General features: G+C 36.5%; 3 protein-coding genes and 1 pseudogene across 3 annotated transcripts; 2 read left to right on the forward strand and 2 right to left on the reverse strand.

Annotated features, from left to right (window-relative positions):
* The first annotated feature begins 2659 nt into the window (after positions 1-2659).
* LOC147494742 (putative sucrose-phosphate synthase 1) lies at positions 2660-5447 on the forward strand. The gene is made up of 5 exons (XM_086569247.1): positions 2660-3081; positions 3191-3283; positions 3633-3874; positions 4408-4471; positions 4565-5447. Exons 3-5 carry the CDS (start codon positions 3711-3713, stop codon positions 4640-4642), a joined length of 306 nt encoding a protein of 101 aa, XP_086425373.1. The 5' UTR covers positions 2660-3081; positions 3191-3283; positions 3633-3710; the 3' UTR covers positions 4643-5447.
* A 1762-nt stretch (positions 5448-7209) lies between these two features.
* Positions 7210-7791, reverse strand: LOC147494743 (protein FAR1-RELATED SEQUENCE 5 pseudogene; annotated as a pseudogene).
* A 215-nt stretch (positions 7792-8006) lies between these two features.
* On the reverse strand, positions 8007-8732 carry LOC147494744 (protein FAR1-RELATED SEQUENCE 5-like). The gene has a single exon (XM_086568232.1). It carries the CDS (start codon positions 8730-8732, stop codon positions 8007-8009), a length of 726 nt encoding a protein of 241 aa, XP_086424358.1.
* Positions 8733-21121: 12389 nt separating this feature from the next.
* Positions 21122-23195, forward strand: LOC147494745 (small ribosomal subunit protein uS10z/uS10x-like). The gene is made up of 3 exons (XM_086569248.1): positions 21122-21518; positions 21594-21707; positions 22880-23195. Exons 1-3 carry the CDS (start codon positions 21398-21400, stop codon positions 23020-23022), a joined length of 378 nt encoding a protein of 125 aa, XP_086425374.1. The 5' UTR covers positions 21122-21397; the 3' UTR covers positions 23023-23195.
* Positions 23196-27553: the final 4358 nt, after the last annotated feature.

The following is a 27553-nucleotide window of genomic DNA, read 5'->3' on the forward strand; positions in this document are numbered from 1 at the left end:
ACATCAAAACTCTGACAAAGTTCACCGAACTCTGACAGAGTTCAAAACTCTGATAGAGTTCACCGAACTCGACGAGTTCAAAACTCGATAGAGTTCACCGAACTCCCTATTTCACCAACTCGACGAGTTAACAAAATGCTACTTCATCGAACTTCGACGGAGTTCAAAACTCTGACAAAGTTCACCGAATATGCTAGTTTACCGAACTCTGACAGAGTTCACCGAATATGCTAGTTCACCGAACTCTGACAGAGTTCAAAACTCTGATAGAGTTCACCGAACTCTGACAGAGTTCAAAACTCTGACAAAGTTCACCGAATATGCTACTTCACCGAACTCTGACAGAGTTCAAAACTCGATAAAGTTCACGAACTCGGCAGTTCAAAACTCGACGAATCACGGCATGAAGAATACGACGAGTTCACGAACTCGACAGAGTCCAAAACTCGATAGAGTTCACCGAATCGACAGAGTTCAAAACTCGATAGAGTTCAAATATGCTCTTCAAAGAGTTCAAAACTCTAAAGAGTTCACCGAACTCGACAAAGTACAAAACTCGGCGTAATCACGGCATAAAGAATACGACAGGTTCAAAACTCGACGAGTTCACCGAATATGCTACTTCATCGAACTCCTCGAATGAGTTCAAAACTCTGACGTATCACGGCATGAAGAATACAACAGAGTTCACCGAACTCTGAAAGAGTTCAAAACTCTGACAGAGTTCAAAACTCTGACAAAATACGACATGAAGAATACGACAGAGTTCACCGAACTCTGAAGGAGTTCAAAACTCTATATTCAAAACTCTGATAGAGTTCACCGAATATCGACTAGTTCAAAACTCGATAGAGTTCACGAACTCCGGCGAGTTCAAAACTCGGCGTAGAATCACGACATGAAGAATACGACAGAGTTCAAAACTCGGCGAAGTTCACCGAATATGCTAGTTCACCGAATATGCTAGTTCAAAAACTCGAAAGAGTTCAAAACTCGAAAGAGTTCAAAACTCGATAGAGTTCACCGAACTCTTCAGAGTTCACGAATCAAATATGAGTTCACCAACTCGACAAAGTTCAAAACTCGATAGAGTTCACCGAATATGCTACTTCACCGAACTCTGACAGAGTTCAAAACTCTGAAAGAGTTCAAAACTCTGATAGAGTTCACCCAACTCCTGACGTATCATCTGGCATGAAGAAATAATGACGAGTTCACCGAAATTGTCGCCGTCTTTAAACGAGGGTATCAATCATAACTATAATCATAGCAACCTAAATTAAATCAAAATTCAAGTTTTTATGGTAGAGAGAGAGAGAGAGAACCCAATTACACCTTCTTTTTTGTTATTTTCATTTTTTTATATTTTGAAATACACCAAAATTTTGAAATATCGGTTTTATGTAAATTAGATCTTCAGATCTTGAGGGCGAGATCCGACGGTTCAAGAGAAGAGTGAGATAAGAGTGTCACTATAAGAGTGGCACTCTAGACAAACCTATATATATAGGGCCAATGGGTACCCGATTACCCAAAACCGAATGTTTCGGTTCTGGGTCTTAAAAAGTTAGACCCATTTAAAATGGGTCATTAAAAACTGAACCGATAAAGAACCGAAACCGTTAAACCGAATAGTAAAAAACCCGTGGGTACCCGAACCGAAACCGAAACCGATTATTATGATTTCGATATATAAAATTTAATATTATATTACATTTAAGATAATCAAACTCATACATCATAATATAAAATATATTTTTTACATGTAAAAGTCTATTAAATATATATAGCATAATAGTGAATGTGTGTTGTTAAATTTATATTTTATAATTATACGTTAAACAAATGTATCATAGATTGTTAATAATAATGTCAATGTGTATATTATGAATTAACTAATATATTTTATATTTATTAATTTATGCACGTGTATATTTAAATAGGATACACATGCTTGATATATTGTGGTACACGCACTTATTATAAACCAATATATAGTGTTCATGTTAAAAATTAGTGATGAGATGTAATTGTAAGATGCATGTACTCGCATGTTCGATTTAAAATGCGAGTTAATACACGTGTACAAATATATGTGTATCCAAGTAAAATATATCAATGTAACAAATATATGTGATTTCACATGTACACGATCGAGTTAATAAAAGAAAACAAATATGTGTATGTACGTAAAAAAAAATCAAAATTATAAGGTTAGATATTTGATTATTTTAATTTCTATATCAAATGTTTAAATTATCACATGAATAGTAAATGTTTTAATGTGTATGATTGATACATATTCATAAATTGATGTAAATATGATTGTTGATACATCACTAATTATATATAAAATATTATCGTGTAGGAAAATAAAAAAAAATTAAAAAAAAAAACAATGCAAGTTTTAGTATTTAAATGATTGAAATTGTTTAATAATCATAATAAATAATAAATACCCGAATTAGAACCGAAACCAATAACATGGGTTCTTATGGTTTTTGGTTGGGTTCTATAATTCTCATACTAAAACCGTTGAGAACCGAAACCAATAAAACCGTAAATAGTAAAACCCAAACTAAAACCGCTAAGACCCGACCCAAAACTAACCCGTTGGCACCCCTATATATATACACACACACACGAGGGGGTTCCGTTTACAATAGATTTGGTACAATACTTCTTACAATAGATTAGGACCGAACACAACTAAAAATCTAGCGGTTTTAAATTTGTGTGAGCTGGCACTCATTTAGCGTGAAAGAAATGTGTGGGAATAGCTCCAGCCCAAGCCGAGAAGAAAAAAAAAACCCTCCACATAGTTTTTTTACTCTTCTTCCTCTCTGTTCTCTAGCCCAAGCCGAAAAAAAAAAAAAAAAAAAAGTTTTTTTTACTCTTCTTCCTCTCTGTTTTTAGGCTTTAGAAACCTTACACTTCACCTTTTTGAGAAATAATATCACCATCGCAGCTCTCTCTCTCTCTATATTGACACCACTGTCGGGGTAAAGCGCCTGTTATGACCAGCAACAAAGCTACTCGACATTGACGACAAAAAAAGATTAAACGAGTAATGTATAAAAGGTTTACTTCTCTCAACCCAATTCTGTTATACTAAGAAAAAACATTACTTTGGGTGAAGTTATTGTTCAAAAAGTTATAAAATTAAAGTTTTTATGCGTTTTTTGTCTAGTTCTTGGGTGATGTCGGTGTTCATGTGTTTTGAGCTGGAAGAATAAGAAGAAGGGGTTGGAGTGAGGAAGAAGGGGCTTGATGCAATTCTAAGGTGCTTCCTCTATTTTATTTACATTGATTATTCATTATACTATAGACAATTAATACCGGAGAATATGTGTTGGAGGATTTGGAATCTCGCTAGAACTAAAAAACAGGTTTCATTTGAGTTGAAATTGTACTTTTTTGTGGTTGATTCAATTTAACTACACTGTTTAAATTAAGATTGATTAAAGCAATAAGGAAAGAGAATAATATGGTGTAAAGAATGGAACTTGGTGGATTTTGAGTAGCAAAATTAGTGTTAAACTTGCATTACTGTATTCTAGTCATCTTTGAGGTTTTGATGGAAGGAATGTTTGGATTCATGAACATGTGTGTTGGAATTTGCTTTGTTGCAGATTGAGGGAGAGGAAGCTCAGCGTCAGGCGAAACATCGTGTTGAGCGGGAAAGAGGAAGGAGAGAGGCAACGACTGATATGTCGGAGGACTTATCTGAAGGAGAAAAAGGAGACGTTGTCGGTGACATTTCAGCACATGGTGATAGCAACAGAGGCAAAATGCCTAGGATCAACTCGACCGACGTGATGGATTCCATGTCTAATATGTTCAAGGAGAAAAAATTATACATTGTGCTAATCAGGCATGGACTGAACCTTTACGCTCCTTTATCACCACTATTTTGAACAGGGGGGGAGGGGCGCTATTTGTATAATAGGGGGTTAATAACTTTTATAGTATAAATTACATTTGATCTATGCGACATTGCCACTGGTATGTAGCTAGCACTCACTACAACATTTTCAAAGCATTTAGAAATGGGGACACAATTGTGTTAGTACTCTTCTTTCTCTATTTTTTATTTTCCTTCTTCTTTTGAGTTTTGAAAAAGGTCTATCCTCAAAATGGTATGCATCACCATATGTCCATGTCTCCACATATTTTCTCTGAATGTATGAAGTGTCTATGTTATTTAGCATCTGATGTTATTCAATACATCTTATAAGATATTCACTTTGAACTTTTGATGTTGCATATATTGATGATATATATGAGTCTGCAATTTAAAGATCTTCTAAGAGAACGTTTGCCGTTTTCTGTCTTTCTAATTAAGTTTGAATTCTGTTATCCTGATATGGATATGATTTTTGTTTCCTGATCTATGGTCTAATGCAGTCTCCATGGTCTAATATGTGGTGAGAATATGGAGCTTGGGCGTGATTCAGATACGGGTGGCCAGGTATGTCTTGGCTCACACTTCCAGAAGTCCTTTGGTATGACTTTCTTGAAACTAAGTTGACAAGAGCTTAAATAATCTGTCATTTTTTACTAGATCAAGTATGTCGTGGAGCTTGCAAGAGCGTTGGGAATGATGACAGGTGTTTATCACGTTGATTTACTGACGAGATAAGTACAGGCACCTGGGGTTAATTGGACGTATGGTGAACCAATAGAAATGTTGACTCCATTAGGTTCCGATGGTTTAATGAATGAAGTGGGAGAGAGCAGTGGATCTTATACCTGTAGGAGATTCCATTGTGATTCAGTTATAGGCTGTATCATTCTGTTAAGGGATCTTGTACTACAGACACAATTAGACAGCCAATCCAAGTATTGGTTTTGATATTTGATTAATTTCATGCCAAGTGTTCAAACTGCTTACTGGGGCATGTTAGAAGAGGGAAGTATAAGCCAGAATATTGCAAATATTATGATGCAAGCAGTTGATGAGGCGATGGATTTGGTATCTCACAAGACTCTATGTGATTGGAATGGTCTCAAAGCGCATGTTCATTTCCCAAGGTTAGAATCGGCATGTTACATATGTCTGCGTTTCTCCGTGCCCACAGAATCGCAAGGAGGCAACTGCATGATTTTCTTGATACTGGCGCACGAAGTGTTACATCTATCATGCCCTTGTCTTAATATTAGCAGCTGAAAATTGCTAGTACACATTTCCGAAGGATCTAATATAGACTCCAAAGAATATAACTTTATGTGTTTTAAGGATAAAGAGAATAGTGCAAAAAAGTGAGAGAATTTTATTCTATCAATGTATGAAAGCCAACACTTTTTGGATAAAATTAGGAGTTTGGTCGTTCCATAATTAATTTATGGCACAATCCCTTTTTCTCTTCACTATTTTATCTTCGCAATGTAATTTATGGCACAATCCCTTTTTCTCTTCGCAATGTAAGCTATCTTTTTATTTTAAATCTTTGACTGCTACTAACCCTCCGGAACAAAATCGATCTGACATCTCATGTATGCTATAAAAAAGGTATTTGTTACTGACGGACCCCAATTTTTGTTGGGCAGACTCCCAAAAAAACGATTATTACAAGTGTGTCATTAGTCTCAAAAAATCTAAAAAAAAACAATTATTACAAGTATTCCATTGCTCCAAAAAAAGTTGGATTCGAACGACCCGGCTAGGTCATTTGGACTAAGTCCCAAACGACTTGGCCACACCATTTGGGACTTAGTCCAAACGATGTGCCCACACCGGTCAAGAGCCCAAAAAACAGAATTTTATATTTTTCGAAGTCCAAACGACATGGCCACACCGTTTGGACTGAGTCCAAAACGATGTGGCCATATCGTTTGGGATTTGAACTTAGAAAAATCCCCAACGACATGGCCACATCGTTTTGAACTCGATCAAACGGTGGCCATGTGTCGCTTGGGATTTGACTTCAAAAATATAAAATTCTGTTTTTTGGGCTCTTGACCGGTGTGGGCACATCGTTTGGACTAAGTCCCAAACGGTGTGGCCAAGTCGTTTAGGACTTAGTCCAAACGACCTAGCCGGGTCGTTCGAATCCAACTTTTTTTGGAGCAATGGCATACTTGTAATAATTGTTTTTTTTTTAGATTTTTTGAAACTAATGGCACACTTGTAATAATTGTTTTTTTTTTGGAGTCTGCCCAAAACAAATTGGGGTCCGGCAGTAATAGGACCCTAAAAAAATAAGATTAAGCATTAAGCACGTACACTTGAGAAAAATTGGATAATCATTTCATTACTCAAAACAGGATTTAGAGTACACTGACAGTAGCAATTACAAGCACTTACTCAGAATCTAGCAAATAAAATGGCATGCAAATTCCAGAAAACAAAAGCTTCTCGATACTAAGTTATGCCACCACTAGAAACTAGTCATAAAAATCACTATGTAGCAGCTCCAAGATCACTTTGAGAAACCGACTTTGCTCTTTTTGATGTTGCATTTTGAGGACAATTACGGCTGTCATGATCAGCATAAGTATTGCAAGAACGGCACTTCCTTTTGATTTTGTTTGTTGCTACTTCAATAAGATGCTAATTTCTGCCATGTTTTCCTGTTGGCCCATCATTTTTTTGTTTGTCGCCCCTACCTTTCGTTTGTGAAACATTGGGATCTAAAAGTACTAGAGGCGGTTGAACTGGACAAGGGTCCTCCCTTGAAGAACATGGAACATCTGATTCTTCTGGAACATCTTCTTCATCAACATCTTTATCGGGTACAATTTCCGACATTTGTTTACCGAGTTCTCTTAGACCATCCAAAAATATTTTATAGCTTGCTGGAGTTCGAGATGCAATACACGCCAACTTAGTTGCTCTTGACACAAATGACCAAGGTTCATGGCATCAACTTGTTCTTGACAAAGAGACCCTTCCTTCCCACCTCTCCAAAATCTATTAGCCCCTTTCAGCCATCTTTTATTAATGAGACTTTCAGGGATTTCGTAGACATCAAGTTTTGATAACACCTTTAGTATGTGAGCACATGGTATTCCAACAAACTCATAACGATTACATTCACAAATACCTTCACATGTCTGGGGATTCCACTACACAACCCAATGCTCACTCTTACCATCAGTCTTGCTTTTAATATACTTCACAGCATATGTAAGTGGTTCAGTAGTAACAATGTCAGCTTTGTATAACTCAGCATTCAGAAATTGAGTCCTAAACTTTTCAAACATTCGTCATGTATATATCTTGGCCGCATGCTTCAAAATATAACTTCTCCCAGTGACAATACGATTCTTTTGTTCTGACTCATAATCTTCTGTTCTCTCATTCAATTCTATAGTCTTCAAAGCTTGTTCATATTTTTGAACAAATTCCATTAAATTAGTGGTGCCTTTGATATGATTTTTGAAAAACCCGTTGATTCCCTCACTACGACTAGTAGTGTTCATACCAACAAAGAAAGTAGTTTGATTGTACACAGGAACCCATGCCTCATGATCTTCAAATATTCCAATGAGCCAATGATGGTCACTTAATTCATATTTACTCATCAATGTGTTCCATATTCTCTCGAAATCTTCAATCTTGAATGTCCATTTTAAGCATTTCTTAACATCTCCTTTAAAATCTGAGCCTTTGTGGTACAAATGTCCCAACTTCTCACCAAACTTTTTTTTAATATGCCAATAGCATAGCCTATGGCGTGTGCTAGGGAACACTTTAGGTACAGCAACTCTCATGGCCAGGTCTGAGTCAGTAATAATGGAAATAGGTGTTTTCCCCCCATTGCTTCTTTCCAAGTTGTAAATAGCCATATGAAACTTTCCTCTGTCTCGTCTTGTAGTAACCCACATCCAAACTGGATAGTTTGAAAGTGATGATTCACACCGGTGAATGGTGCAAACGGCAGCTTGTACTTATTAGTCTTGTATGTAGTATCAAATGACACTACATCTCCAAACTGTTCATACGACATGCGAGACTTAGCATCAACCCAAAAGAAATTAACTGCTCTCCCTTCTCCATCATACTAAATAGCATAGAAAAATTGTGGATTCTCAATTTGCCTTCTTTGGAAGTGGTTAAAGACCCACTGAGCATCCCCAACATCAAGCTTTTGCCTTACGTCACGAAGATGATTCCAACAATTACAATTTGTGAAACCAATGACATCACCTCCAAAGATCGCTGTAACTTTGTTTATTTGCATATTTTCCCTCTGAAAAAGTTCCACCATGCCTTTCGCCGCAGCTGGCATCATTCGGTTTTGTTTAAGGAATATCTTTTTAGACGGCAAGACAAATATGTGATTGTGTTCATCACAAAACTGTCCAACCTCCCACTTCAGTGTGGTTCGCCTAAGCTTAACGTACATATACGCTTTGCAATCCCCTCTTTCTGTTGATGTATTCAAACGTGGTCTCTCAACATTTTCATTTAACTTCTTCTTGTGAGAACCAAAATGTGAGCACGCAAAACCGATATTTGTCACCATGTCACAATGCAACCAAGATTTGTTAGAAGATCTCGTAACAATTGAGAATCCTTTGCTTACACCATATCGTTCATAATATTTCTTTGCTTCTTCAATTGATTTAAAAGTCATCCCTACATAGGGTGTCTCTATGGCATCATCGAAATCCTTTGTAGGAGATCCAACTGTGTTCTTTTCCACCTGGACATAAGATGTTCCACAGTCTGCGACTCCGCTGAAGTTCCCCATAAGCTCAGATTCTTGGTCATGAGACTCTTCCATTTTTTGTAGCAGCTATGAAAAAAAAAGATCAACAGAAAATTAATACAAAGAAAAAAAATGATTTCTAAGAAAAAGTGTAAGACTTCAATTCATATGTTATCATATTATTGTCTGTAATGCATGAGCAACATTGTCAAATAACGTTGACATCAATTAGTTTCCCATAGAAACTAAATATCTTGTTTTCATCCCAAAACACATGAACACCGACATCACCCAAGAACTAGACAAAAAACGTATAAAAACTTTAATTTTATAACTTTTTGAACAATAACTTCACCCAAAGTAATGTTTTTTCTTAGTATAACAGAATTGGGTTGAGAGAAGTAAACCTTTTATACATTACTCGTTTAATCTTTTTTTGTCGTCAATGTCGAAAGTAAGCGTTGTTCTTTGGTCATAACAGCTTTTTACCACGACTTTCAATATATGACATTTATTATTTCTCAAGAAGGTAAAGTGTAAGGTTTCTAAAGCCTAAAAACAGAGAGGAAGAAGAGTAAAAAAACTACGTGGGGGTTTTTTTTTTTCTTCTCGGCTTGGGCTAGAGAACATAGAGGAAGAAGAGTAAAAAAACTACATGGGGGGTTTTTTTTTTCTTCTCGGCTTGGGCTGGAGCCGTTCCCACACACTTCTTTCACGCTAAATGAGTGCCAACTCACACAAATTTAAAACCGCTAGATTTTTAGTTGTGTTCGATCCTAATCTATTGTAAGAAGTATTGTACCAAATCTATTGTAAACAGAACCCCTTCGATATATATATATACACATTATATGATAGTCGGGTTATCATGAACCACACTTCTCAACCGAATAGGCTATTTCTAATCTCTCATGTTTTACAATTTAGAAACACCTCTCTCAATTATTTTAATCAACTCCCTCCGTTTTAACTAATTTATAAAAAATTCCCTCACCTCATTGAAATTAGAATTAGCTTTCATATTATTTAAAATAATTTAGAAAACCTCCTTCACATCACTGATATAATCAATCCCTCCTAATGTTTTTATATTATTTTTTAAAGATGTTAGAGCGACAGGTTTAAATATTTAAAAAAAAACCGATACATAGCATGGTTCGCATAGTTGTATAGATAGATATATATAGGGGTAATTTCCCAATTAGTAACCCATAATGTCAATCTCTTCCCAAGTAGTAACCACTCTTCAATTTTGACTTTTCAACCTCACTTTTGACACTTTTACCCTTCTCCTTATTTTCAAACAATGCCCACGTGGACCTGCAACACTCTCTCTCCCCTCTTTACCTACTGCACATAACTCTGTCATATTGTACCTGATGAGTTTGACTTTGCAGTGATGGACAACCGTTGGATCTTGATCAAGAAAACACGTTAATCAAAACATGTTGTAGTATCTGTGGTTGCTATAATGAAGAAGCAACTGACTAATAAACTATCAGCAACTCTCAGTGATTTTGGTTGTCAGTACCTTTACAATTTTCACCTCGTGTTTTGAGCCAACCTAAAAAATAAGGACAAAAGCTCAAAGTTTCTGTTTTTTTCTTGGTTGTTTCTTCTTCTTCCTCGTCATTGTCCCTCTGCTTTTTGTATTTTTTAAGGTTTGACATGGAAAACATGAGACATTCACATGATAAAGGTATAGTTTGTTGTTTTTAAGCCATCTAGGGCCCTTGGTCTACAGTTTTGTTCCACGTAGTTTAGTGTTTTTTGTTTGTTTGATGTTTCATCTTTCAAGGAAGAGGGTTTTGAAGACAACTATGACGTCTCCATGCATAAATGCATGTTGATTATATAGTTGTGGTAGAATGTTGGTGGTTCCCATGTTGATTCTATATTTAATGTTGGGTTTAATATTAAGGCATTTAAGATAGATTCTGTTATAAATGTCCTAAAAGTGTTAGTTTAACTAGTTTAACTAGGTTGTGCTTAAATGTTTGAATTTACTTTTCAGTTTTTATGGTTTATGGTTAGGTACTTCTTTGTAACCATCGCTTTTTGGTTGTTTTTTTTATACTTACTGGTTAGGTACTTCTTTGGATGTTCTTATTCACTACAATGGGGAGATGAAAGCGGACAAGTATAGCCGGATGAAGTATGTTGGTGGTGAGGTGAAATTGAGAGTTTGTGATGGGGGTATTTCATTTGAAGGATTCATGAGTACCGTGGAAGGTGTGTTGTCGAGAAAGAGATCTACTTTTTCTATAAGATACTTGACGAAGAAGTCCCCGTGTCGAATTGATGAAGAAACAGATTATTTGAACATGATTATGAAACAAAGAAAGTCTCCAAGAAAAACAATGATGGTTTGGGTTATCAACGGCGAAGGAGAAGTGGTAAGCAATGGACGACTAATGTTAAGAAAAGAAAGAAGTTGCTACTTGAAGTTGTTTAAGAAAGACGCGACTCAAGCATTGTTTCTCCCGTGGAAACACTCTTTTATGAAACGAAGGAGCTAGCTCGTCCGGAAAGCGTCCTATTAACCAATTTAAACTTGTCGATGAAGCAATTGGTAAGTAATGCGCCCATTTCGTTAGGTTATTATTAGTGAGGGTGGGTACATGCTTTATTTCACGATAGTTATGAATCTTTGGTTTCCGTAAAAGTCCCCTTGACCAACCCGGAGTGGGAGAGTGGGGACTCATCAATGGGAAGATGTGGAGATTCACGACGTCGAAGAACACATTCAACCTCACACGCCTTGTCAACGCGTTCGAAAAGGTGATGGCGGTAAGTCTTCGATATCAATGGGATATGTTGATAGATAATAGCTTACCCGTCGGGCGATAGTGGTGTGGAACTTCATCGAGTGTTCATTGAAATATAGATATTTGGCCGAGGGTGTTTCCTCTGGTTACACCAACCTTCAAGATGAAAAGAGAAACGGTCACACCGCCTTCTCGTTTGTGGAAGGTACACACTATAGCCTTGCTAGGTAACATATAGTTCCAGTTGCTAATAGTGGGGAGCTAATTACTGATATAATACAGGGACGGTCAATGATGGTGATGAGCAAGATGGTGTACCATATCTTGATCAACCTGATTATGATGACTTTGATTCCCAAAATCCATATGGTGATACAGAAGACGTCCCTGAGGAATATAGAATTTCCATGAATCAAAATATTGACAATAATGAGGGTGATGATAATGAAGTTGAAATACTACATGAAGTTAATTTTGAAGAAAAGAAGTAGTACAAGTAAAGGATGGAGCTGATGATGATGAAGTTAGAGTAGTAAATGGTGGTAATCAAGATGATGATGATGAAGTTCAATTATTGGATGATGATTGTGATGTATGGTCTACTCCTAACCGTAGTCAAGAGTTTTTTTGGGGAGGCACGCCTATGACTGTTAATGATGAGGAAGGCCAAAGTGAACCTGATATTGAAACAAATGGAATGGTTGATGCTACGCTATTCGGTGCAAAAGATCTCAATTCAGAAGACTTACATCAAGGATATGATCCTCTTCGCTCTCCCCATAGTCCAGAAACACTAGCTAAAGTGGATGTAACTCCTCCTCATGTGAACCTAAAGTTTGTTCCTCCTAAAGTAGGACAACACTATCCTACTCGGGATGATCTTATAAAAGACATGAAGTCATACGCAATAGCAAACATGTTTGATTTGCGTCGTGCGAGCACTTCTCCTGAGAGGATTTATATGAAGTGTAAGTCTCCTGGTTGAACATTTCATTTGTTTGCAAAGCCGACCACTGGTTCTGATATATGGGTTATTATACCTTTAGAGAAGCACATACATGTTCACAAGATAAAGCAATTGCAACTAATAAACAAGCTGATGCAAAATAGGTTTCAGAAGTTGTGAAATCGAAACTTAGGGACAATATTGATATGGCTCAAAAAATTGCATTTGAGGTTAAGGTTAACACCGAAAAATGTGTTGTATAAAGTTGCTTGGAAAGCAAAAGAAATTGCAATGCAAAAGGTAACTGCCTTGGTTATATCAGTAACTAATGAACACAATAGTAGCAACAACTAACTTATGTTTGTTTGGCTTTTTTGCTTGCAGATAAGGGGAAGCTTTAGTCAGTCGTACCAAATGTTGCCAAATTATTGTAAAGAACTTAAAAGAGTGGATTCAGATTGTTTCACCGAGCTGCAAACGTCATCGGCCCCTGAGCACAAGTTTGAAAGTTTGTTTGTGAGCTACGGCGTCACTGTCCGAGCTTACAAAAGATGTCTTCGTCCATTTGTTATGATTGATGGCACTTTCATGATAGGTAGGTACAAGTCAATCATACTAACTGCTATCGCGGCTAATGGCGATAGCCACGTGTTTCCAATTGCATTTGCCATAGTCCCAAAGGAAAATAATGACCACCGGGATTGGTTTCGGAAAAGTTAAGAGGCCTTGTTGTTGGAATGAAAGCAAAACTTTGTTCTTCTCTCCGATAGGCATGTAAGCATTCTTCAAGCCGTGCCTAAAATACTTCCTAATCTTGGGTCCATTGCTTTTGTGCACAACACATTTCAAATTATATGACTAAGCAAGAGACAAAAGGGAAGGTGAAGAGAGTCAATTGAAACTTATGAACAGGCAGAATTTTTGTAAGACTTATGAGCCAAATTTATTGTGACAAAGAAAGGTTATGCAAAGATTGTAAAGATTCGAAAGAGTCGTGGTGTTGTGCTTTTGCTCCAATGAGAAGGTATGGCATTTGCTACACAAATCACATAGAGAGCCGAACAAGATGATACTTCCGAGAGAGCTATGCCGTGACATCTCTTGTCAATGGTATCGTTGAACATAATGAAACATTTTATGACTATCGGGTGATGGCGTCAAAGATGAAGACAAAACCGACCAAATCAGGTGAGGAAGTGCTCATCTCGTCGAGATATTCGAAGTAGACGTTTCACAAAGACAAAGGCAAGTGAAGCACGTTTACTCGCATCAATCACTAGACCAGATCGACACCGTAGACCTTTTAGAGAGGACTTGCACATCGCGGTTTCTTTCAACAGTTGGTCTTCCTTGTAGCCATGCTATGAAGGCAATCGATCACCGTAGTATGTGCATATGACTTTTGCTTGCATTGGTACACAAAAGAAACGATGATGGATACATATAGAGAGAACTGGACACCATTAAGAGGAAAAGAACATTGGGTTTGGGTTTATGATGGCATCATCGTCCGTCCACCCGTTGATGAGGTGATGCCCGGAAGACCACAGAAAAAGAGAAAGCGCTCTAAAGGAGAGGGAGTCCCAGTGCAAAGAAGGTGTACGCGTTGTGGTGGTCTTGGACACAATAAGGCAACTTGCATGGTTGCTAGTAATGATGCTAAGTGGATTGATTTTTCAGCTGGGATTCCACCAGATTTTGAATATGAATAGTACATATGATCTTTCTTTTAACCAATCACCAATAGTGGCAGCTTTGGTTTGTTTGTTTGAAATTGGCACTTGCAGTTGCATATATGTTAGTGGTAAATTGTTACCCTATGGCTTTACTTCGGGGTTGATATTTTGGATAGTTTTGGTTGGCAATTTTGGTTTCATAATTAATTTGGTTTGAACAGACATCTTCTTGTACTATTAATATCGATAACTATAACAATAACAATGACATGGTCTCTAATGGATAGTTTCTTTACAAGTAGGCTAACATCATCAACACTACCTTCTATTTTCATTTTAATAGGACCATCAATGGTGATTTGCAACCGGTTTTCCTTTGTCACCTTTGCTTCACTAGCGAGGTGCTTTAGCCTTATGTGTCCCTTCACCTTCTAGATCTATCCATTTAAAACCCTGCATGGATCGGCCCCCATGAGAGAAACCTTCTTCCCAGACTATGTGGGCTTTGTACTTACACCATACCTCATATTCAGTATTTGAGCATAGCGGACGGTCGCGTGGTTGCCCATGGACGTTTTGATCTTCCAAAGGCCCAGTTCCCCACACTCAAAACATTTGCTATAGTTGGTTGATGATGAACCAACATTTGTATTATTCTTGGTAGAATCCTCACCCCCACCCATTTTGAACGAGAAAAAAAAGAAAGAGAAATGGGATGGACCAAGAAAGGCAACCCAGTTTGTACTTATAAAGGAAACACACTATTTTCCGCCCAGTGGGTGTTGGCGCCAAAACTATTCCCCTAAAAACATTTCCCGCCTAAACTATACACAAAAAATGTGATGAAACAAAATATTCCAATAACCATATTGCATTGCGGGACCTATCGAACTAATTCCATAAAAATGCTTCACTAAAACTTAACTCATCACTCCATGAAAGCATGAAGCAATGAATGACAAATTCCATCATCACAAATTAAGAGGCGATGATATTAACGGCACCACAAAATGATATTACCATACTAAAATTAGACAACCGAACACAAAATAGAAGAAGTTATTTGTTTCACTAAACACAAAATAGAAGAAGTAGCATCCACCAAGCCGTTTCATAGTGATTCCCCTCCACGCATCCGACTTCTTTAGCATCCTCCAAACTCTTCTCCAATTGCTCTTGTGCGCTTTTTTTGAAACGATTATCTGGATTCAACCCACAATTAATTATATCCATTCCAATCCTCTTCCTCATTCGATGGGGTTGCATATCTATTTTGTTTACTTCCTCGGTACACCCCTCGGAAGGCCCTAGATAGGCTAGGCAAAATAGGGCACAACTATTTGTATCCGGTTGTTGAGTAACAGGCACAAACTCACGAGCCCAAGGGCTCCCAAATCATGAGGTGACGATGGATCGGCACACCCTCATGACATAAGTAAGACAAGTCTCTATAGCAAGTTGCTCATCAGAAACTTTCTTGAGACCAAGAGAATCATAGTTGTAGATTTTTCTCTTTCCAAAATTGTAGACTTCAAGAACCCAGTGGCTACCTTCAACTTGAAGAGGAATGATAAGACCCATTGCCCTGGATGGGTGTGCTTGATCTCTAATTCTTCCTTCATAAGGGTCTAAGTACTCTTTAACAACTTCATGTGGATGATACGCACCACTATCTACTCTGTCATCAGGAGTTGCACCACTGAAGGTTTGGTCTTCCATCTTCTTCTTAAAGTTTGTATACTCTGCTCATGAATTTCTACATCAACAAAATCATAAAGTACTTCATCAGTAAGGTGAACTATACAAAACAAATTCCATCAACCAATGAGATACAACTTACAGAAAAGTATACATCCTCAATGATAGTATATGTTTCTTCTTCTGGAATGTCATTTTCCTTACAATGTTGGATGTACCACCTGATCAACAGCTTCACATATATGGTGATCACCTGAGTCATAGAATTTTAAACATTATTATGCAGAAGTTGCTGATGGTTAATATGTTAGTTGCTGCTGGTTAATATGTAAGATAATATGTTAGTTGTGTACTAACCTCCCCATTTACCCACTCTCTTCCATGCAATGAATGGAAACGTACCTTTGAAATAGGCCGGTTTGTATCCAAACACTCTAGCATCTAAACAGTTTTATGGACTGTACAACCTTGTGAACATCTTCCAATAGTAATGTAGTACGAGGAGGTCACCTTTGGTGGTGGTTTTCTTGATAAATGTTTTGGCGGAAGCGGACTTTGATCATTTCATCACATTCTGTCTAATGTTTTCTTCCCATGACCGACCTTGCATCCCTTCCCTTCTCTTCTTTCTTCTTTGGTGTGTTTCTTCAGTTTTTTTTCCATTTCACTTGCCATTTGACTCTCAGATCGCACCACATCGGGGACCACCATTTCCCCCTCCACAAAGATCATCATCATCTACATCATTATCACGTTCTCCCAACATCACATTATCATTTTTAGATTTCATAACAACAATAGATTTGAGTTGACTATCTACCTCAAAGGTTTGAATGGTTGTGGGTGACAATACAGGCAAGTCAATTATGTCAGTACTGCAAGAAAGTAAAGCAGAAAATGTAACCTTCTCCATTTCTGAGTTCAGGACTTCTTCCCCATCAATATCAACATCATCATTGGAGGGAACATCAACATTAGGTGTAGGCAAGGGACCATCACCAAGAGCAATGTCCAAGGGACTAATAAATGGCACATGTTCAACAACATCCATATTATAGACTTCCACTAGGGGACTTTGGCCAACCACATTCTCATCAATAGACTCTTTCACACCCTCTTCCTGCACTTCATTGCTCAAAGACTCCTGAACCACATTCTCTTGACATTTGTAGGTATTTACAACCTCTCTTCAACCTCCTCAACAAAACTCGAGCACCCTCATCATTATCATAAGGGCCTTCATGTTCATGTTCAGGGTTCTTGGAAAAAACCATGTACATGGTCTTCCCCATCACCGGTCATCATGAGGAGTCTTGGGTAACTCTTCACTAATATCTCTCAAAAACATCACCTTTGCAACAAGATCAGTTTCACTACCCTCTCCCTCTCCATCTTCTTCTTCCTCACCTAAACCAATCAAATTTCTTCTTCTTTTTGTTTTGTTAGCTTCCTTTGCTCTTAGCCTCCATGTCTTTTCTTTTCTCACTTGACTTTACTTTTTTTCAAAATTGTTTGCCTTTTGCTAGCCTTTACAATTTCTACTTTACTTAACCTTGGTGGTCGGACTCTCACTTCTTGCATACTATGTTTCTCTTCACCCTCCTCCTTACCATTTTAAACCCCGCATTCACTCCTCTTTTTTTTTCTTCAACCTCATGTGAAAGATCAAATGTAACTTTCTTAGAGGATTGATGACTTCCTCTTAGAAGGTGGGGATGATGACTTCCTCTTAGGAGACTTCCTCTTAGAAGGTGGGGATGACGACTTCCTCTTAGGAGGTGGGGATGATGACTTCCTCTTAGAAGGTGGGGTGACCACGACTTCTTCCACAACAAACTTTAACCTTATTCTTAACAAACCGTGTAGTAGTAGGTTTTTGACAACATCATCGGCATTGGTGTGTATACCGCCTTCTTCCCCTTGTTTTCTTTGTTCTTGGTCCCTTCACAACCCCCGATGATGATGGTTCACCCAATCCACTTTTCTTCCCCACCCTCAGAAAACCCCTTTGCGGTATTGTCTCCATACCGCCCTAATTTCAGACTTGATGTCATTCCGAGCCACCCTAACCTCAGTATTCAAAAGTTAGTTGAAGTAAAAGCATTGCCGGTGTATCATAGAGTCCTATCTTATGAGTCATATCTACCTTATGAGCACTAACATAAAGTTCCCCGATATATCCAAATTCACGAACCTATCTTATCGGTTAACATAAAACTACCATAGAGTTTCTGATATATCAAGTTTAAGAACATATCCTGTGAGTCAACACAAATGTAATATATACTTCCTGATATTTTCAGTTTAAGAACCTTTCTTATAAATGCAACAGATGTCAAATAATTAAAAATGCAATCTTTGATGTATCCAATTCGCGAGAATATAATTAACAATGCAAAGTTTATAATCAACAATGCAATGCAGAGTTTATAATCAACAATGTAGAGTTTATAATCAATAATGCAGAGTTTCAATAATATGCTTACAAGGCCTTTCAGTAGGTGTGCCTGCTGTCTCAAGCATCTCCTCAAACCGGCGGTGGCTTTTGTGTGGCTTTGTTGGTTGAAAGCCACCTTCATTACATCTTCATTCACTTCTTCTTCTTCAATATCCAAAGTGTCAAAGGCAACAACCTTACCTTTAAGAGGCTCGAGCTTCTTCTTCCAGGTCTGGAGATGTAAGTTCTTGGGAGGCAACTGAACCCAATCTAGTATTCTTGGGAATTTACCATTCAATGCCCTACGAGCCTCAAGAGAAGGGATGTGAAGGTATGCCCAAATATCAAAACAAATAACACAACCATAAACTGCAAAGGAGTCCTTCTCAGCTAACACATTTTTGTAAATATCATCCAAACAGTATTCCAACATCTCAAAGCAAGGTGTGCCCCCCATGGAAACTGATCAAAAGCAGCTAGGTCCTCTGCAAGATCAACATACCTTCCATCTACAGTCCTAGAAGATCCAGGAAGCACAACTTGGAGCAGCACATACAACCTATTGAGCCTAAATATATCACTTTTATCTTCACTACCACTGGATTTTGCCACCACTAAAGCATCTAATATTTACGTCTCACTAACAAGATTAGCTTCCTTTAAAAACCTAGCACGAAATTACGATGTGTTGTTCTTCACGTCGATTGGTGTAGAATGAGTTAGCAACAGAGTTTACACTAAGACCCATAATCAATGCAACATCACTCTTCTTGAATACCAAATCTTTGTTACCAATCCGATAGCAAAGTCTACCAACTTTATGGCTAACTATGGCACAAACTAGTGTAGTTGTTGCGTGCATATTTTTTTGGATTTGCAAAAGCTTCAAAACAGAATTCTCAAAATCCTCCCTTTCTTCCTTACTAAATCCACCAAATAATTTCTGCATTTTATCTAATGACATTCTACATGTCAGGTTAAGCTTTCTCATTTCTCCACCAATAATTCGAACAGTAAAGATAAAATGAGGGTTATAATATGGAGATTGAAGTTAAACTAAAAATTAGGGTTTCCAAATTTAATTGAGGTTCACTAGGACAGTTTTTCCCCTAATTCCCAATTGATTTCTTTAAGTTTGATTTCTTCGTGACACGCGACGTTCCAAGGTCATTTCCTCCACGTGTCGGACTTCATTGGGTACCCAACTTCATTTCCGCCAAAATATCGATGTCCATGTTGATTCCTCTATCAAATGAATAAACATATTCCTACCCTAGAACTATCGGCAACTTTACTATACATTGTCTAAATAATTCATTCTAATAAGGTTAAAAAAAATCAAGAAATTCAAGATAAAGATTAACATTCTACATGAAGCTTTTTAACATGCCGAAGCATGCTTGCCACTAGATATCATGAAATAAACATGGGTATTTGAAAAATGAAAAAAAGGGTTTGATTGCCTTTAAATAAATAAAAGGTCTTCTACAAATTGGGAACACATGTCAATCCTCAAATTTCCCACCAAAATAATGATATTCATATTCGTCTATCCAATTAATAACTATATTGTGGTCTTAAGACTATCAGTAACTTTCTTGTACATTGATAATTATTTATGGGTACCCAAATTATTCATTCAATCCATTTAGGGTCCATTTATGGGTTAATTTCGGGGTGATTTAGTCGAGTTGCATACTTGCATGTCCTCTAATATGGCAACAAACGAATTACATTGGGTTTGACAAAGGGTCAAAATTCACTTCATTTTCAAATTAATTTGGTCTTGCCTGTCCCTTCATTGTTTGTGTGTCATGATGACCATTTATGGTACATTAAGAAGGGTGAAAAGAAAACTAACTATCCCACATAATTACAACGCCTCGTTTCCCGCAAACATTTATCTTTGAAATCACTTCGAAATAACAGTGGAAATAGTCATCTAAAATTTGATCTCTCTCACATTCTAATATTCTTTCTGTTAGCAACAATCTACCAAAGTTAAAATTTTTCTCTCCATCGTTTTTTATCAACATGTCTCTTTCTAGATGTTCAAGCGGTAAAACCACTAATTACTCAAGTGCGAGTACGAGAAAATGTGGGATAGTTATTCTATTGATGACTACACTGATGAAGAAGAAGACGATGAAGAGATGTATGATCCTTATTTTGTTGAAGACCCTACTGATTACATGTGGGAAGACCAACATGATGATGATAGTTCCAGTTCTGGGGATGATGGCGATGATGAAGACGAGGAAGATGAAGACGATGAAGATTAAGGGTTGTTATGTTCTGTATTTATGTTGGGGTTTATGTTTTGTGTCTTAGTTTACGTGCTTTTGCAATTTTTGTTGATGGTAGTTGTAGAACCGAACATGTCCCGTGAATCTTTGTGTAGATTTTGCTTAGTTTTAATCCTTTGTTGATGGTTTAAGGGTTTAATACATGGGTTGGTTTAATTCATGATTTTTATCTTGTTATTTTTACAAGAATCTTATTATTTTTTACCATTATTCATGTTTTTGTTGGTTCTTGTAATATCTCTACAATTTTCTTATTAAAAATAACTTTTTTATAATAAAAATAGTATATGAACAGTGTTAATATAAATAACCGTCCATCTTAATGTTTATGAATCTCGAGGCTTTTAAACCACAGATGCGTTCGTGACTGTTCATTTGCATCTCTTCATCTCTAAGATAATCTATGGTATCTATCCACACACCCATCAAATCACTTCAAATAAGGAGAATGTTGCAGTTTGTGTTGCAGTCCACGCATGGGCATTGTTTGAAAATAAGGAGAAGGGCAAAAGTGTCAAAAGTGAGGTTGAAAAGTCAAAATTGGAGATTGGTTACTACTTGGGAACACATTGACATTATGGATTACTAATTGGGAAATTACCCTATATATAGATAGATTTGGATACCCAAATTAGTGATGGTAGCATGCCAAAACTATTGGTGACTAGGTGAGATCCAAATGTTGTGATCGTTTTCGAGAACAGAGATAGACTGAAAGATCAGGCCCATACTTGATGGGCCTTGTTTGAAGAGTGATCCTCAGCATGTGCCTCCCACGTGCCAAATGTAAACCCTAGTTTCTAAATTGGTATAAAACCCTAGTTCATTTCCTTTGACCTAATTAATCACTTTAAACCCTACCTCATTTCTCAATCTCTCTCTGTTGTGTAGTGAATCAATCTATCAATCATGGCAACTGCTGCATACGGAGCAATGAAACCAGCTAAAGCTGGATTTGAAGAACCGCCAAAGGATGAACACCGTATTAGAATCACTCTTTCTTCCAAGAACGTTAAGAATCTTGAAAAAGGTTTATACCCTTTTTAGATCTGTTTTTTTTTTTTTTATTGAAAATTCTTATATATGTTGGTTTATATATGAACAGTTTGTGCTGATCTTGTTCGTGGAGCGAAGGAGAAGCTACTGAGAGTCAAGGGACCAGTGAGAATGCCTACTAAGGTTCTTAAAATTACTACTAGGAAATCCCCTTGTGGTGAAGGTAATTGTTTTTTAACCTCGTGGTTTATTTAGTATGGTTCATTTTATTTGCTAGGTTGTTTTGTGAGAAATGAAATTATTTAATAAGCCTAATAAAATGGATCTAAGCTGTTATTTGTTTTGTTTTGTCGGGTTTGTTTGAAAAAGTGTTTGCCCTAGTTTTAAATCTGCCTATTTATTATCAACTGAATATGTTCAAGAGTTTTGCAATAAAAATAAATATAAATGGAGATTTTGATTGTTAGAAAAATGTGAGACTAGGAGTTGGAATGACGGGAATTTTCTCTAGTTTTAAACATTTTTGGATTTTATCTCGGATTTTTCTGACGTGGTTGATTTGTTGATATGGATGTATGGTTTGTGATTAACTAGATTAAAGAATGAAGAGTTACTCGGGGCTGGTTATTTCATTGTGATTGTGGTGTTACTACATGCTATTAGCATGCATGTATCGATCTGAAGGTTTTTTTTTTTTTTTGATGTGAAGACCATCGTTTGGTAGAGTTTTGTATCTCTAACCATCTGTATGTACTTATACTCAAACATAGCATTGAAGCTTTAATGCTTGCAATCCTCTTTCACTGATTGTGAATTTGGCTCTTTTGCTACATTTCTTTTAAATGTTCTTTATCTTATCAATACCAAAAAAAGGCTTCCAATCCTTTCTAGTCTAACTAAGGCTTAAAAAATTTGTATGGCAAATGATATGGATTCTATGTTATCTGATCTGAATCCCACAGTTTTTTTTATCAGAAAAACTTGACTTGTTTAAGTGAGAAATGGTTCCTTTTCTTCTGATGAATATGATCTATTATTGATAAAGCCATCAATGCTAAGTGTGATTGTAAGCTTTTGTCGATTGTAAAGAGTTCTACATTGTCCATGAACTGGGAAGCAATTCTTTTATGCAGTAATTATTCCTTAAAATTAATGATAGGTTCAGTTGTGGCAAATGATATGTACTGCAGTCAATGTATTGTTGTTGAGATGGAATATTCATATTATTTTTTTCTTTCTTTTTGCTGCGGGAAAATTTGGGTGGAAGCAATGGATAGTCAAGAGTTCATATGAAATTCTTGGCCAAGCCATTGGAACATCCCAATCCCATCCCCTTATTCGAGCTGATTATAGAAATGATTGGAAACTGACTTTCCTGTTTAATTTGTTTGACAGGAACAAACACGTTTGATCGTTTTGAGCTCCGTGTTCACAAAAGAGTGATTGACCTTGTTAGCTCCTCCGAAGTAGTGAAGCAGATCACCTCCATCACCATTGAACCTGGTGTCGAGGTTGAGGTTACAATCGCGGATCCATGAGAATAGGATCCATGAGAATATTGCTTTGCCCTTGTCATTTATTCTGTTGCACTTGATAAATAGATTCTCTTTCTGATGTGGTTTTGAGTTGACTATTTGTTTTGTATCTTTTGTAAGACTATTTTGTGCTTCCGATGCTAAAATATTATATAAATCAGATTTTACTGACGAAAGTTTTATGTGGTGTGCAACCACAGTTTCTCACTCCATGGAAATTGGTTGTGTATGTGTATGATGCAGGTTTTACTTCTCATTCTTCTATTTGGGGAGTTTCTATTTGGGAAGTGGTGGAATAATAACTGTAGTGATCCTAGTCTGTATGCTCATTGACGGTCAAGTCCTGATCTTTTTATATCAGTACTTAACATTATCATATCATGAGCTAGATTTATTTATCCAGTCTTGCAGGCGTCTCCTTTTGTTTTAATGAGGAGATGATCCAAGGGGTGGCTTAAATTGTGATAAATTTATTGTAATCTAGGAGTTGCAGAATTTGGTGAGTGGTGAATTGGTATGATCACCAAAGTGATGTATGTTTTAGGCTTAAATTGTGATAAATTTATTGTAATCTAGGAGTTGCAGAATTTGGTGAGTGGTGAATTGGTATGATTACGAAAGTGATGTATGTTTTAGGCTTAAACTGTGATAAATTTATTGTAATCTAGGAGTTACAGAATTTGGTGAGTGGTGAATTGGTATGATTAGTAAAGTGATGTATGTTTTAGGCTTTGTAAAGTTGTTGAAAAGTGAATAGGTAAAACTGTTAGTTTGTATTGCATTTGCAGACTGCTTAAATAGTTACTTCGAGCATTATTGTGCAAATATGCTGTTTTTTGAAACTGTGATGATCTGTGGAAAATGTAAAGGAACAATAATAAGTCGATGGAGACTCCTTGCACGCTCAATAAAAATTGTGTTTATATAGATTTTGGAGAATGAATGGCATACGTCTATACCTCAAGCTAATAGCAAAGTAAAATAGTGTTAGCAGTTGGGTTTATAAAATGAATGTGATGTTGTGACTCAATAATGATGCAAATGAGTGAAGTTCAATATGGGAGAGCAAGATATTGAACTTTTTTTAACCCCTACTAAAAAGCCAACGTATATTATGAATGTTAAAAGGCCAGATCGGACTATATTGGTTTTAATAGGGGTGTTAAAAGGCCAGATCAGGCTACATTAGTTTTTAGTAGGGGTGTTAAAAGGCTAGATCGGACTAAGTTAGTCTGACTCTCAAACCATAAAAGACTTCATGATGGAAGGTCGGGCCAGTCCACCCTTATTTTGTATTGAAGGTCGGGTCGAGTAGGGTCATGATATGAAAACTCAAGCCATTAACCCATTTTGCGACCCTCATTTTTTAAGTCCAAAAAAGGGTTGGGTTGAATTATATTTTACTTGTTTATTTTTTTATTTTTATTTTTTTGTGATTTTTTATTTATTTTTATCGTATTTTGACGATGTATATCAATTTTACAAAACTAATTCTTATGTCTTTGGAAAAATAGAGATATCTAAATAATATAAAAAATCTAGGGGGTGAGGAACAGTAGATTTTGTATCTGTTGCGGTGGCACTTTTGCAAATAGCATCAATTATGGGGGCAATTTTGGTCATTTGTAGTTTTTTAAATTCTAAATTTTTAGACATTTGTCAAATATTGGTGGGCTTTTGAGAAAGTGGATAAATGTGTTTGGACACGTGCATAGAAGCACAATCGTAAATAACATCTATTACACGGGTAAAATTGTAAGTGTTATTTATTTATTTTTTTTTAAAAAACAAACAAATTAGTAAACTTCATGGGTTCCGCTTCACTCAACAATCTAAAACGTGGCTTTGCCACGTGCACAAAACTAGTAGAGATAATGGAAGAGATAATGCTTTTAAAATATCTACATTTTTCATACTTAACTATGTTGTTAAATAGATTGGATTTGTTTTTATGTATGACTTATATACCTATTTTTCAATTAATTACAAAAAACACATATGTTATGTTCTAATCTATTTCCTATTGAAAACTAATTTAGCAAAAAAAAAAATTATACAACTTACATAATTAAAATATAATACATAAATGTAATGTAAAATAACATAAAAACGTATGAGGGCCAAGTGAGGGCTTAATAAGAGTGGGGCTCATGCTTCATAACCTAGGCCCTAGCCCCGCCTCTTATATGAATGAGGGCTGGGCTGGGGCTCCCATCAAATTTGTGAGGCCCAATTTTTAAGAGTTTGAACATGTAATTTTGAGAGTTGGGTCGAGACGGGTTGAGGGCCAAATTATCACCCGTAGTTTTTAGAAAGTATCACATCCTAAATTAGAACTCATAGCTCAATGTTGAACTTGCCTTTATTTATGGTTCAATTACATTGGATACAATAGGAACATCATATCAGCTATTCTAGATCATCTTCTTAGACATAGTCACATAGATAATGTACATTGGTTAGGTGTTGATAAAAATGGAAGGGAACAATTTTGTCAGCGAGGGGCCTGTGTATGGAAAGTGTAATGTAGTGTAAACAAAAATGCTATAAGAGGACCAAACAACACAGTGATTGAGGTACAAGGAGGAATCAATGTTGGAGAAGCCGAATAACTCTGTTGATCAGGTGCAAGTTCATAAAAAAAACACACAAGGGCGAAAAACAGCTAAGTCCATCATTTGACTTTAGCCACGTGAGTAATACCAGTCCACCTAGGCATTTTATGAATTTTCATATACGAAAGTGGAAAATGGGAGGTGGGTGCAAGTCACGTGACTGTTTTTAACACCTAAATTGCATTCCGTCCAATCTGATTGAACAGATTATATCGATTGTAAAAAATTAAAAGTATGTTGTATCTTTATGCAAGAAAAAAAAAATACATTGTATTTAATGTAAAAAACAGCGAAATACGTTGTATTATTAGGTAATTATGTGTAAAATGAATGTCAAAAATAAACCAATATGTACTATTTACAATCTTTAGAAAAATGCAAAATAAAAAAAAGTTAACTAGTATTACCCCCACCAGATGAGCCAATTAGGATCCCCGCGCAAAAAAACTAGATGGGAAAATTAGGGTATCCCCTCCTCAAGTACAAAAAAAAAAAAAAAAAAAAAAAATCAATTTGTGGGGAGACCCTAATTTCCGAGGGAGGGAATCCTAATTGACTCATCTAGTGGCGGGTACTACTCGTTAACCCAAATAAAAAACATCTAGTGGGGGTAATAATCGTTAACCCAAATAAAAAACTAGAGGCCGCAGTAACGGGATATAATGAGAAACACTACGTAGGTAAAAAATAGAAGAGAGAACACGAGCATAAAAAGAAAACAAAGTTTACCCAAAACACAAAAGCATAACAAATAAGGTTGCTGGACATTGAGTTATGGCAGCGGAAGATGGAGTATGGTGGCACTAAGAACAGATATAAATCTTACCAATCTCTAACTGAAAATAGGAGGGGTGGGTGATTATCGAAAAAACAAACAGTTAGCGACTCTCAAAGACAAATCGTCTGAAAAAGTAACTGTAGAGGACACATTTTTTTTTAATCACTCAGAAAGACCGGGTGGATGAAAGTTCAAGTATACCCTTGACACGAAATAAAAAATGGGTCGGGTAAATGAAATATCAAGTATACCCTTGACCCAATGTATATAGTATGAACAATGATTGTTCACATACAAAACATGCGATCTCATTGTTCATACCTATTGGAATATGAACACTCATTGTTCATACCTATTGTAAAGTATAAGCAATGATTGTTCATACCTACTAGAGTATGAACAAAGCGTGTTCATCCCTATTGGAGCTATGAACAATATATGGATGTTTATAGCTCATAACTATGAACAATCATTGTTCATAGTCCAATTCTGGTATGAACAAAGACTATTCATAGCTCATGACTATGAACATTGATTGTTCATAGTACAGTATGGACTATGAACACTCATTGTTCATAACTATGAACAATGAGTGTTTATAGCTACCAAACTAAGAACAATCATTGTTCATATTCTAATTGTAGTATGAACAAAGAATATTCATAGCTCATGACTATGAACAATGAGTGTTCATAACTACCGAACTATGAACAATCACTGTTTATAGTCCAATTGTGATATGTACAAAGAATGTTCATAACTCATTACTATGAACAATCATTGTTCATAGTCCAATTGTGGTATGAATAAAGAATATTCATAGCTCATGACTATGAACATTGATTGTTTATACTTCATAGACATTATGGACTATGAACACTCATATATTGTTCATAGCTCATAACTATGAATAATGAGTGTTCATAGCTACTGAACTATGGTCAATCACTGTTCATAGTCCAATTGTGATATGAACAAAGAATGTTCATATCTCATGGTTATGAATATTCTTTGTTCATACCACAATTGGACTATGAACCAGTGGCGGAGCCAGGGGGGCCCAGGGTACGCCCTGGCTCACCCTCAATTTCTTTCTAAAAAGTGACTAGTATATATGTGAAAATGATTTTGTTATTAAACC

The sequence above is a fragment of the Coptis chinensis genome, chromosome 6 (assembly GCF_015680905.1).
Source record: "Coptis chinensis isolate HL-2020 chromosome 6, ASM1568090v1, whole genome shotgun sequence".
Classification (NCBI taxonomy): domain Eukaryota; kingdom Viridiplantae; phylum Streptophyta; class Magnoliopsida; order Ranunculales; family Ranunculaceae; genus Coptis; species Coptis chinensis.

Excerpts from the sequence above, each read along its gene's own strand:
- LOC147494745 (XM_086569248.1), top strand. The coding sequence starts at position 21,398 with ATGGCAACTGCTGCATACGGAGCAATGAAACCAGCTAAAGCTGGATTT. Across the intron at positions 21,519-21,593 it reads CGTTAAGAATCTTGAAAAAG|TTTGTGCTGATCTTGTTCGT; the intron begins GTTTATACCCTT and ends ATATATGAACAG. Across the intron at positions 21,708-22,879 it reads GAAATCCCCTTGTGGTGAAG|GAACAAACACGTTTGATCGT; the intron begins GTAATTGTTTTT and ends TTTGTTTGACAG.
- LOC147494744 (XM_086568232.1), bottom strand. The coding sequence starts at position 8,732 with ATGGAAGAGTCTCATGACCAAGAATCTGAGCTTATGGGGAACTTCAGC.
- LOC147494742 (XM_086569247.1), top strand. The coding sequence starts at position 3,711 with ATGTCGGAGGACTTATCTGAAGGAGAAAAAGGAGACGTTGTCGGTGAC. Across the intron at positions 3,875-4,407 it reads TTATACATTGTGCTAATCAG|TCTCCATGGTCTAATATGTG; the intron begins GCATGGACTGAA and ends GGTCTAATGCAG. Across the intron at positions 4,472-4,564 it reads ATTCAGATACGGGTGGCCAG|ATCAAGTATGTCGTGGAGCT; the intron begins GTATGTCTTGGC and ends ATTTTTTACTAG.